The sequence below is a fragment of the Notolabrus celidotus genome, chromosome 5 (genome assembly GCF_009762535.1).
Source record: "Notolabrus celidotus isolate fNotCel1 chromosome 5, fNotCel1.pri, whole genome shotgun sequence".
NCBI classification, from domain to species: domain Eukaryota; kingdom Metazoa; phylum Chordata; class Actinopteri; order Labriformes; family Labridae; genus Notolabrus; species Notolabrus celidotus.
In genome coordinates, this window is record NC_048276.1 from 26,829,343 (window position 1) to 26,842,019 (window position 12,677).

General features: G+C 42.7%; 1 protein-coding gene across 1 annotated transcript; it reads left to right on the forward strand.

Annotated features, from left to right (window-relative positions):
• The first annotated feature begins 7,673 nt into the window (after nt 1-7,673).
• Nucleotides 7,674-10,169, forward strand: LOC117813022 (putative nuclease HARBI1). Its single transcript, XM_034684063.1, has 3 exons — nt 7,674-8,789; nt 8,917-9,613; nt 9,813-10,169. The coding sequence occupies exons 1-3, from the start codon at nt 8,670-8,672 to the stop codon at nt 9,908-9,910; spliced, it is 915 nt and encodes a 304-aa protein (XP_034539954.1). The 5' UTR covers nt 7,674-8,669; the 3' UTR covers nt 9,911-10,169.
• Nucleotides 10,170-12,677: the final 2,508 nt, after the last annotated feature.

Genomic DNA, 12,677 nt, shown 5'->3' on the forward strand with positions numbered 1-12,677 from the left:
GCCGATTTAGCACACGCAAAATCCTCATTTAAGGGCGGTCCGTTCCACTTTTTTCACTTGTTATCATTTGCACACGCAATCATAGCAGATCACCCACAACACGCCCAGAAATAGCACGTGCAATGTTTTAGTTTACACATGCTTAGTAGATCAGGCCCATAGTCTGTGGATCAATGACTCACTTGTTAATCTGTTTTTGTAGTTTTGGTATACACATTTAAGAATCCTAAGACACTGGACTTGATTTTGGTGTCAGATAAATATTTGAAACATCATTTGCAAACCCTTTAGGAGGCGTAAGCTGGAAAACAGTGCTTGTGAAGAGCAAAGGAAAAGGGATGCAGTGGCTATAATGAAGCTCCAGTATTCATCAAGACTACGGCTTCAAGTATGTCCTAAAATAGATATCTACATCTGCAATGATACATATGTCTGATGACGACCATTGGCTGAAGAGGTAACTTGAGAATTTACCCTTTGCTCCAAGAATAACAAGAATGCTGATGGAAACCAGGATGGCTCCTTTGGATAGTACATACAAAAACATATCATATTAGTGTTAATACAGTATGGTACAGACAAAATTAGCAGTAACAGACACATAAATGGGATTTATGATTTCACATATGATGCAGAAAATTCAATTGTTTTGTTGTGACTGTCCCAAAGTTTAACAAATGCCCAAAATCCCTTCACAAACTCAAACAGTGAAACTGAGAAAACAGCTCTACACCTGCACTTCCCTGAGGATACTCTGCTGCAATGTTCACTGATCCTGGTCTTATAACATCTGCTGGTCTGAACCACACAGCAAAACACAAGGACATTTGAGTTTGCACATCATGCTGGTTGACATATAAGGTAATGAGGCTTTTACTTTGAAAAACTGTCCAGCACAAGGGTGTGTAGTAGTTAAAGTAGTCTGAAAAGTGCAGTGAATCTTTCCACCAAATTGTCCTTAACCATAAACTAAAAACTGGACAGAAGAGTAGGAAAGATTGAGATTCAGAATTTGAGATCTAGAGAGTTCAACTTAGTTAAAGATGCATTTCATAAACCCCAGGACAAAAACAGGACAAAACAAAGTGGAAATATGTTCCTGCAGAGCAATGTCAAGGAAGATGTACCATTGTACAGTATAAATTATATAACAAAGCTGCAGCTTTGTTGTATTATCTGTCACGTCACATCATCGTGCCGCTGCCATGGCTTCATTCATGAATGACATGAAAGGACGCAGCAGGACAAACATATCTCCAAGAGAAAGCAGCTTCTGCCGTTTGGCATTTAGGTGACATTGTCATCAGCTCAGTGTGTACTCCCACCATTCATCTGACAGATCTGCCCAGATCTCCATCAGCAATTCAGAGCTGATTTATTTCTCTTGGATTCCTTAAAGTCTACATTTATTCTGAGCCCCAAGCAAAAGAGAAAAAGAAAATTTACTACAGTCCTAAGGCACTTTTACTTAAAGAAATGTTACCAAAAAGGAAGATGTTATTGTAAAAATCTGCAAAGATGTCAGTATAATGCAACTCAGGTAAATTGCACTTTGCCTTAACAAACATGATGCATCTATTTAGGGGTCAAGGGGAGGTAGAATTGAGCAGGAAAAAGTGTATTATGTGATGTTTTATTGAGGAAATATACTTTTTTATGCAGATAACTGATGAATGGCTTGGCTGCTAACGTTTAAAAACAGCATCTAATGGGGTCACTTATGGCCCTTTTCCACCTGCCCGTCTTAGCCCTACTCTACTCGACTTGACTCTACTCGGTTTGTCAGGGTTCCCACTCTTTTCCAGAGATCATTTTCCATGATATTTCCAGGACATTTTCATTGATGATCAAGCTGGTATGACAGTCTAAATTTAGTTCCTAATTTAGTTCCTAAATAGTCTAATATGTTCCTCTCAGTGGAAGTCTACATTGAAAGACATGTAATCTATGGCTATCGATGAAATTATCTCTTACATACTTAAAAAAATATGGAAAATTGATAATAAAATAATGCAACCACAGATGTACAGCACTTCACTTTATTAGTGCAACCAAGTAACAATGATGGGCAACATCTCAGCTTTCTCTTTTCTCAAAAAATATAAAATGAGCCAAGAAAAAAACAAAAGAGCCTGCAAAGGAATCAGGAAGCTGCCTTACTGAAATAATTAAATAATAATAATGATCAGAGGATCAGTGCATTAATGACCTAAATAGAACTGAATGACAAAAATGGCCACAAATGTTTCTCAACTCAACTCAAAATATACCTGCTTAATCATCCATTGATTCATGCTTAATCATGATATTCATCCTGCTAAGTGGTCGTTATAAAACAAAGCAAATGTCACGTTTTTTCATTTGAATTACCGTAAACTCTGAAAAATCTCACCGGTGTAAAGACCACTCTGTATTTGAAGATCTCTCAGAGGTTTAAATAAATGTAAACTGTCTTCCTGTGTGGCGATGTCTATTATGATCAGCGATGTCTACAACGTGGAGTTTCTGCGCAGCTGTGTCATTCTTTTCGTTTGTTTTCACTATCGGGAGTTTGCACTCCTGCTAGCTAGAGCAAGTTTTTGGAGCCAGGGACCCCTTACAGGTGAGAAAATTGTCCAAGGCTCCCCTCATAATTGTAACACAGATTAAGCACATTAGTGATGTGTCATGATCAAAAGCTGCGGCTCTGAGAGCTGATGCTTTATAGCATATGTGCCAAACTCAAGGCCCGCGGGCCGGACTTGGCCTACTACGGGGAAAGATCTCTTGGAAGAGGTATCCAGATGTGTAAATGAAATGAGGCTGCCTTTGGATAAACGTGTGGGACAGACGACGGACGGAGCGCCCCCGAAGTGCAGGCAAAAGAGTGGATTAGTGGGCAGGATCCGGAAGAAGATGCGGGAGGAAAAAAGTGCAGGTGAGCAGACAGCTTATCACTGCATCATACATTAGGAATCACTGTGTGGCAAAGCCTTGAAAATTGACCATGTGATGAGCACCATAACACGAGCAGTTAACTTCTTCATAAGAGCCATAGGTTTAAATCAGCGCCAGTTCAGGTCTTTTTTGGAAGAGCACGGTTCAGAATATAGTGACTTGCCCCATCACACAGAGGTGCGATGGCTAAGCCAAGGAAAAGTGCTGAAAATGTGTTTCGAGTTGCGTGAGGAGATCTGACAGTTCATGGAGAGCAAAGGGAAAGACACAACAGAGCTCAGAACTCACATGCGCTCAACCTGCAGCTTCAGGGGCGGGGCCGTGTGATCACAGACATGTACGCTGCAGTGAGGGCTTTTAAAACCAAGCTGCGCCTGTGTGAGACGCAGATGCTGCAAGAAAACTTAAGCCATTTTCCGTGCTGCCAAACTACCTGTGTGAACACCTTCACTCAATCCTGAGGATTTCCTCAGCTCAGAGCCTGACCCCAAACATTGATGAACTTGCATCCAAGATGAGATGCTGAGTATCTGGCTTAGACTAGTGTGCATCACAGAGCAGCAGACTGAGCTTTAATGTTTCCTTTTTGCACTTTTTCTCACTATCACAGGGCAATTTTGTTTTTTCTTTGCAGATTTTTTTCGCTAATGTTGTTGGTGATGGAGGGGAGGCTGTGCATCGTGGCTTCAACTATTCCTTCAGAGAGAGTCTTCTTGAAGACAGGGCAAATTCTCACTGAGAGGAGAAATTGGATCAGCCCATCCAAGCTGACGCATCTGATTTTTCTCAATGCCAACCTGAGGACATTAATAATGTTTGCTCCAGTTTGGTTCTGTTTGCTTGAGTTTGGTTCTGGTTCTGGTTCTGTTTGCTTGAGTTGGTTCTGTTTGTGTTTACTTGAGTTGGTTCTGGTTCTGTTTGCTTGAGTTTGGTTCTGGTTCTGTTTGCTTACGTTTGGTTCTGGTTGTGGTTACTTGAGTTGGTCCTGATCCCTAACCCTAATCATAACCCTAACCCTAATCACAACATTAACACTAACCAAGACCCTAACCCTAACCACAACCCTAACCCTAATCACAGCCCTAACCCTAATCACAACATTAACACTAACCAAGACCCTAACCCTAACCACAAACCTAACCCCAATCATAACCACAACCCTAATCACAACCCTAAGCCTAACCCTAATCAAAACCCTAACCAAAATCACAACCCTAGGCCGTCTCGCATTGAGAGAGAGAACCGGCTCCCAGTTTTTTCCTTTCACTGCTTAGCTCTCACGGCGCTCAGTCCCAGCTCTGCTCACAGCAGAACTTTGTTTTGATTGGTCAGCATGGCGGCCATGCGGCCAATCACATGTAAGGATATAGGATACAGGTGATGGAGGGGAGGCTGTGTATCCTGGCTTCATCTGTTCCTTCAGAGAGTCTTCTTGAAGACCGGGCAAATACTCACTGAGAGGAGAAATAGGATCAGCCCATCCAAGCTTAGGCATCTGATTTTTCTCTATGCCAACCTGAGGACATTAATAATGTTTGCTCCAGTTTGGTTCTGTTTGCTTGAGTTTGGTTCTGGTTCTGGTTCTGTTTGCTCGAGTTTAGTTCTGGTTCTGTTTGCTTGAGTTGTTCTGGTTGTGTTTACTTGAGTTGGTCCTGGTTCTGTTTGCTTGAATTTGGTTCTGGTTCTCTTTGCTTGAGTTGGGTTTTGGTTCTGTTTGCCTGAGTTTGGTTCTGGTTCTGTCTGCTTCAGTTCGGTTCTGGTTCTGGGACGGTTTTGGTTCGGTTCGGTTCTGGTATGGTTCTGGTTCGGTTCTGGTATGGTTCTGGTTCAGTTCTGGTTCGGTTCTGGTTCGGTTCGGGTTCAGTTCGGGTTGGGTTTGCTTGGGTTTGCTTGAATTTGGTTCTGTTTTCTTGAGTTCGGTTTTGGTTCGGTTCAGTTCTGGTACAGTTCGGTTTTGGTTCGGTTCTGGTAAGGTTCTGGTTCGGTTTTGGTTCAGTTCAGTTCTGGTTCAGTTCGGTTCTGGTTCGGTTCTGGTTCAGTTCTGGTGCAGTTCTGGTTTGGTTCTGGTTGGGTTTGCTTGGGTTTGGTTCTGGGTTTGCTTGAGTTTGGTTCTGGTTCTGGTTACTTGAGTTGATCCTGGTTTGGTTCGGTTCTGGTACGGTTATGTTCTGGTTCTGGTTTGATTCTGGTATGGTTCTGGTATGTTTCTGGTTCAGTTCGGTTCTGGTTCAGTTCTGGTGCGGTTCTGGTTCGGGTCTGGTTCAGTTCTGGTGCGGTTCTGGTTCGGGTCTGGTTCAGTTCTGGTTCGATTCTGGTTGGGTTAGCTCGGGTTTGGTTCTGTTTCTGTTTACTGAAGTTTAGTTCTGGTTCTAACCCTAACCCTAATCCTAACCCTAAACCTTACCCTAACCCTAATCCTAACCCTAACACTAACCGTAATCCTTAAAGATGTTAAAGATGTTACATGAATTAGAAAAATGCAATCTAACTGTAACCCACCCAGTTTATTTAAAACTTTCTGTTAACTTTTCCTTACTGATGCATTTATAATAACTTCACACAAAAAAGAGCACTGATCATTTTCCTCCTGATTTGAAATGGCCTGAGGGATATTCAGACCTGGCAGCCGGTCCCTAATGACGCCCTTATTCCAATGAATTTCAATGACTTCTAAAGCAATTTCAGTGTCTTGACAATTTTCCAATATCTGAATAAAATCAAGAAGACATTAGCTGGAAATGCCCTCCCATTGACTTAATTGTTAGGTGTGAGGTGGTAATAAAACTCTCTCTGAGACGTCCTGACTCGTCATTTTCTTTTCTTAACTTCTGATTAGATAAATCCTTTTGACGTAATTGCGAGTACTTTAGACATTTTTCATGCATTGAGTGAAGTTCAATGACATGAAGATTTTTAATAACCAGAAGATGAATCTCTCCAGAACATAACACAGAGCTGGGATCTATAGGTAGAAAGTAAACACAGTGAGGACTCGAGGGCAGCCCTGACCCTTATCTCCCTGACCCTGCATCTTACTGTGAGAACATGGATCTTAGCTGTCAGGGAATACATGATAATTCACATTCCAATTAATCTCAGTAAAAGCATTTGCAGGCTTTTGCACTTTTACATGTATAGAGAGTTAAATCAAATAGGGTTTAGTGCTCAGGCATTGGGGGGATGGGCATGGACATTCTTATTGGACCAAAGTATTTGTTACGTGTGTTATGTCTGTCCAAAATCTACTGCAAATGTTAAATGTTTGAAACATACAAGAGATAAAAATGAAATATTATGAAGGGGAGGGGTTTGCAGGCACATGGGCTATCATGTAGATTCTCTTTGGAATGAACAGACCTCAGATTGACTGGTCTACTTATTCATGCTATTGGAAAGAAGCCATAGTAATGTATTTTAGGTGCTGTTATGTTCGTAAACTGTGTTTATATAGTGCTTTCTTTAGTCTTCTGACCACTCAAAGCACTTTAAAGCTGGAGTAGGACATCCTGAGAAAGCCGCAGCAATTAGCTTGATTTTGAAAGCACACAGCCGAACAGAGCCCTCCCCCTCACTTCATGGCAGCCTGTAGGGAGAGGGGAGGGACACGCCTCCAAACACATGAACTCGCTGTGGCAGACTACAGCTGGAGGATGACGTCACGATAGCTAGCTGTGGAGCGGCGAGCGATTAACTTTATTTTCATCGAAGGAAAACATGTCTGACTCCCATGTAAGTAAACCGCTTATATTACCACATTAAAAAAATAATGTAATTAGTTAGAATGCACAGCATAGCCTGCATGTTAGCTTTACTTGTGTCTGTTTTTATCATCTGAATACAGCCAGAGTAAGTTGTTGCTGCCGGGCTAATAACTCCTGGCTAGCCATGTTTATTTTGATTTAGCATGTCATGATGTTTAGTTACTAGACGGCTTCAGTGCCTATATATTTATTAGCGTTCACCATTGTTGACAGTCTTCATTTTCGTGTTGGAACTACAACACAGTGATTTTTTTGTGCTTGTTAGAGCTCTCATGATGACTGCTGATTACGATCCTGAGCCAAGCACCTCAGGTCGGAGAGGACAAGGCCCGGGTCGAGAGTAAGAAAACAGAAAGTTCCGCCATGCTGCACAGACAGGTTGTTGTCTGGCAGCATGGAGCACTTGGTGCAGGTAGTAGAGAAGTAATACCTTGTTACTGTATCTGGAAAATCTGTGACCCTTACCCAGATCCACATGGACAGTATAAAGGTTTCAGTTGAGAGTGAATGCAACTATGACATGATTACATACAATACTTTTATGGTGACCCTTTAGTTCCTTTGTATATATTTTATATTTATCTTCATTTAAAAAAAAATACTTGAGTGTGCTGTGTATACATTTGTTAAATAAATCTTTAAATGTACACTGTCCTTCTCTCTTCAAATTGCAAAATAATTAAATTCATATCAAGTAACATACAACATTATAAACAAATAATTGCAATATCAATGCGTTGTTTTACTTTTACTTTTATTAGAAAATGTATTTATTACGGAAATAAAAATAATGGCTGTTGAAGGTAAACATGTTGGTGTGGATCATCCGGCCTCCTGGTTCTCTTCTTTGGCATCCCCACAGTTGCAGTCAGCCTTCTGTGCAGGATCGTGCTCTGGAGGTCTGTGATGTACTTGTAGTCCTTATCCACCTTCATTGTGTACAGGCTCCACTTTTTCGACTTCTTGTTAAATATTTCGCAATACCTAGAAGAAAGAATCAGAAGTTTATTCAAAGGTTCTCATTATCTTACAGCACTGTGCATTTGATTTCAATCATAATAACTCTTCCTTCAGCCCCGTATGTAATCAGTTATTTCTTCTAGCCATGCAAGGAGTTGATGCCACTATCACTAATGTGTGCTTAGTACCTACTGCAGTGTGTATTGTGCACACTTGAGCTACCAGCTAACAGACTTTATACAGGTCTGATAGAGAGCTACCAGCTAACTGACTGTACACAGGTCTCTATAAACATAGCTACAAGCCGTTAGCCGGCTGCTAGCATTAGCCGAAGTTATTGCTAGCTGTGTCATAGATGAACAAAGTCATGAACACAAAGATAAATGAAATGACATGATTACCTGTCCAGTAGAAAATCAGTAACCATGGCGTCGCTTTGAAGACCCTTCAAATCCTTCAGCTGTCTCAGAAATGCAGCCCAAATATTGATTGACTCGTGTTTGTATCTTCATCCAGCTTTTTCAACTCTCCGCCTTTTCCATCACAGTCTTCCTCTTCTTGCTCTGCGTAGCGGCAGAACTTGAGGGCAGAAGTTGGGCTAAAAACGTTGGTTTCTCTCTCTGACATGTTTATCAGGTGTTCTGTGTTAGTGAACTGCCTGCTCTGATGACTCAAGCTGTGTCTCAATTCTGGGGCTGCATCCTTCGGAGGACGCGGCCTCCTCTGCGGTCTGCGGAGGTGAGTCCTTCGGAGGCACGTTCGAGGGCCGCATTAACCGTTGTGAAATGAGACAGTCTGGCCTTCGGAGGATTTCCGGGTTGCGTCACCAAATGTTCACGCCCTCACCTTTACGTCAAGATTTCTGCCGTCCAGGCCCGCGAAAGTACAGACAGACAAAGGAAGTGAGAAAGAAGAGAAGAGAAAAGAAGAGAAGTGAAGTGAAGTGAAGTGAAGAGAAGTGAAGTGAAGTGAAGAGAAGATAAGTGAATAGAAGACCAGAGAAGGGAAGTTATGGAGCCAGTGGTGATACTTTTATTTATGTTTATTTATTTCATGCTGGAGGAAGAGGAGAAGCGCCGCCGTCATGGCCGGCGGCTGGTGTATCTCCGGCAGAGAGAGGACCGTAGAGGGGTAAATCTGTTATTTAAACCCACAGTAATATCATCATTAGCTAGTTAACAGTCAGAACTTCTAGTATGCAGCTATTGTTTAATTAACCATTTCCCTTCTCATGTTATCCCCTTCTTTCCTAATCCAGACCAGACACCTGTACTGCAGGATAAACCTGGCGGTTCCTGTGCTCGAGAGGTTTTTCGGCCAGGGGGACACCAGACCTGACTTCAGGCTGAGCAGAGAGTCTCTGGCAGTGCTGCTGGACCTCCTCCAACAGGAGCGGAGACATGGATGGGGTGCCACAATCGAGACCTTGGTGTTCCTCTTCTGGCTGGCAAGTGGGGCATCATACAGGGTGGTCTCGAGGGTGTTCGGGATGCCTCGCTCCACTGTCCACCGCATCGTCCATCGAGTTACTGCGGAGGTGGTGGCCGTTCGCCACAAGGTCATCTGCCTCCCAAAGACCGCAGAAGATCTGGCGGCAGTAACTCATTGGTTTGCAGGGCTGGCAAGACACGCAGCCTTCAGGAAAGCTGCAGGAGCAATCGACGGCTGCCATATCAGGATCAAGCCACCAAGTGGCCCTGATGGTCACTGTTACAAGAACAGAAAACTGTTTTACTCAATAATACATCAGGCAGTTTGTGACCATCAGGGCCGCTTTATCGACACGTACGTGGGCTGGCCGGGGTCGGTGCATGACTCCAGGCTACTCCGGCACAGCCCACTGTACAGGCAGGCGATCTACCCTCCTCCAGAGCACTTCATCCTCGCAGATGGTGGGTACCCCTGCCTCCAACGACCACTCCCCCTCATCACTCCCTACAAGCGGCCGGTGCAAGGTGTGGGAGCCCAGCGCTTTTAACAGCTATCATTCCAGGGCACACTCTATCATTGAGCGTATTCCTATTTAAAGTGTTCTGTAAACAGCTTTGTTTGTTGAAATGTTTGTGGGGGGAATTCTTTTATCTTAATGAGAGCTTGTGAAGTAGTTTTGTTTGCACTGTTTCATTCTTGCCTCTTTTTAAAAAATATTCTTAGTGACATGGCAGCCGTCGATCAAGTCAGCCCTGCAAACCCAGTTGATGGACGATGTGGTGGACAGTGGAGGCATGCACCTCCAATCAATGTCCCACTGACAGACAGAAGACACCAGGGTCTTTATTGTGGCATCCTATCCAGCCCAGCAGCACTGCCAGGGACTCCTGCTCAGTTAATAACTGTACATATTTGAATTTGTTATTATTTGTAAATTGTACATAATTTAATCTAATCATTTGTGTTAGTTGTGTAATAGCATGGTCATTTCTGCCGTACAAATGTACATATCTGTAAATGTATAGACTGCCCACATGTAAATATTGATAATCGTTCTCACTGCACCTTCAATAAAAGAGAATATCCAGTCCCTTGTCTCTTGAATATGAAAATAATTTACTTTATAAACATAGAAAAAGTCTGTACAAATAATGCTCAAAAATAAATTAGGTACGAAATTTACAAATATAAATCATAAACTGCCATAACAATATAATGAAAACATATTCAAAATAAATTAGGGCCTCTCAATCATCCACTCTAACAGGGAAAAGAGCTGGTTCATATTGGTGCGGCTCTCCTCCGCTCTCCTCTCCTATGCCTCTCTCTGCAGCCGCATATCCTCCTTAATTAAGGTGAGGAGGTCATCCGCTCCTCTCCTCTTCCTCTTTCGGCCTTCCTCCTCCTCCTCCTCCTCCTCCTCCTCCACTTGCTGCGTGCCCGCAGCACTTGGCCCTGGTTTGTCCTCAGGAATGGAGGCAATTAGGACAGGGGGGTTTATTGACGGCCTCTGTCCCAAAAACTCTTCCATGAGGACAAACCAGGGCCATGTGCCAGTGGTGGCCTTTCCTTCGACCCTCTCTCCTGTCCCAGGAGCTTTGCAGTCCTAGGTCAGAGGTAATCAATCATCTGATCAACAGCAGTCATTTTCGGCAATGTTTACTAAATTGCATGGGTGACAACAAATACAATAAAACAAATATCAGGGTTTCCTGAAGACAAGTTTTTGGTCCGGTGGCAAGCTGGTCAGGGAACACACATTGCACAACTTTATGGGTAAGATTTCAATGGGGGGTGGCAGCCAACTGTAATTTGTGTGGAGATGCTACATGAACTCAGTGCTAAAAGCTGACAGGAGATTTAAAAATATGACTGTGATGTGAATGTTGTCATACACCTTTTCAGAAGTGTTCTGTTGATTTGCTCTTTGCCAGGTCTGCAAAACAAAACATCTTAAACAACATTTCCCCGATACTGAGGCATGGTGGGGGGTCAACTTAGGTCCAGTCTGCCCCCGGGCTCGCTATACACTGAGGGAAACACTGAAATATATTAATATAAAACAATATCATCTAGTTTCGATATCATCATCCATGTCTGCACATACTTTGTATTTCTTTTTCAGGTTGTCCCATTTTTTTTTTGCCTGCATGGGAGTGACCTGCTGATGCAGGCACATCTCTTCCAAGATTGTTCTGAACAGACAGAAGCAAGGGAAAAGTTAAACACAAGATCACATTAACAGGATACAAATTTATGAAAGTGGACTTAAGGAAAGGCACGAATTCAACAAACACAACCCAATAACATTTACATATTGACCTTTGTTCTATGGATTATCATTTTATTTTGAGCTTTGTATAGGCTTTGGATTCATTGAAATTGAAATTGACATACAAAATGTATACATATTACAAGTTATTGATTTACCTCCATCCAACAGCGGCTGAGTTCTTGGCCCCAGTGAACAATATGTCGTGCTTCTTGCGAAGCTTTATGAATGTCTCTGTTTGCTCCTTGCTCCCTAACAAAATAAATGTGAAGCATGTTTTCTAATGTCAACAGGCACAATGGTTCTTATATGGCGTAATGACAATAATAATACAAATTATAATAATCCTCAAGTTAGCTCTGTATTCAATGCAAATGTTTAACTACACTTTACAGTTCTACAGTCTGGAAATATCACTGGTGTTACTGCCTCACCTAATTATGGTCATATTGCTACATTTATATTACTAACGTCACGTATTTTAACAGAAGATTTAAGGTTTTAATGTCGCTTGAAGATTCACATATCTGGCGTTAGATGTTCAAAGGAGTAGAACGAATACTTACATTTGAATGTGAATTTCATGCTCTCTCTGCTACGTTCCGGTGTCGCCATGTCTAATTTTCATGAATGAGCAGCGGCGCAAAGGATCTTGGAATATATAGGGCCGCGAAGGATGGTAGCAATGTGTCCTTCAAGAAGAGGGAAAAGAAGGCCGCATTTGTGGGCTGCATCCGGGTGTTTTCGAAGGAGCCTTCAAAATGGGGCAGCCTTCGCGCAGCGTTGTGACGCAATTGGCCTTCAAAATGCAGCCTCAGGAGGATGCAGCCCCTGAATTGAGACAGCTTCAGTCAGGTCACGCACACTCCGGTAAACAGTAGGTGTGTCTTTCGGCAGGTCACAGGTCATCTGGCAGGTCAGCTAATCACTGCCCTCTGTGGCGAATGGCTGATTGGACGGACTTATTGCAGTCTAGCTGCTGACACAGACAACTGAGATTTCTCATCTCAGTGTGAGATCACTTTGTGTATTACTCCCTATCGATGTATACATTGCTTTTTGCTTTACAAAGCTCCTTGTTAGCTCACGTGTGCAGGTAATGAAAAACGGAGGATGAGTTGAGTTGTGTTTTATACAGTCTATGGGCTGAACAAGCTCCGAGCTCTGACTCAAGTACAGACCGGATATTGTTGTGACGTAACAAAAACACGGAAGTCTGAAACGGCTCGTTTCACACACATTTACAGAAAGGTGGAGAAATCAAAACAGGGGCAGAATGGATTTTTTTCACTCTCGGGGGGTTTGTAGACATGCCA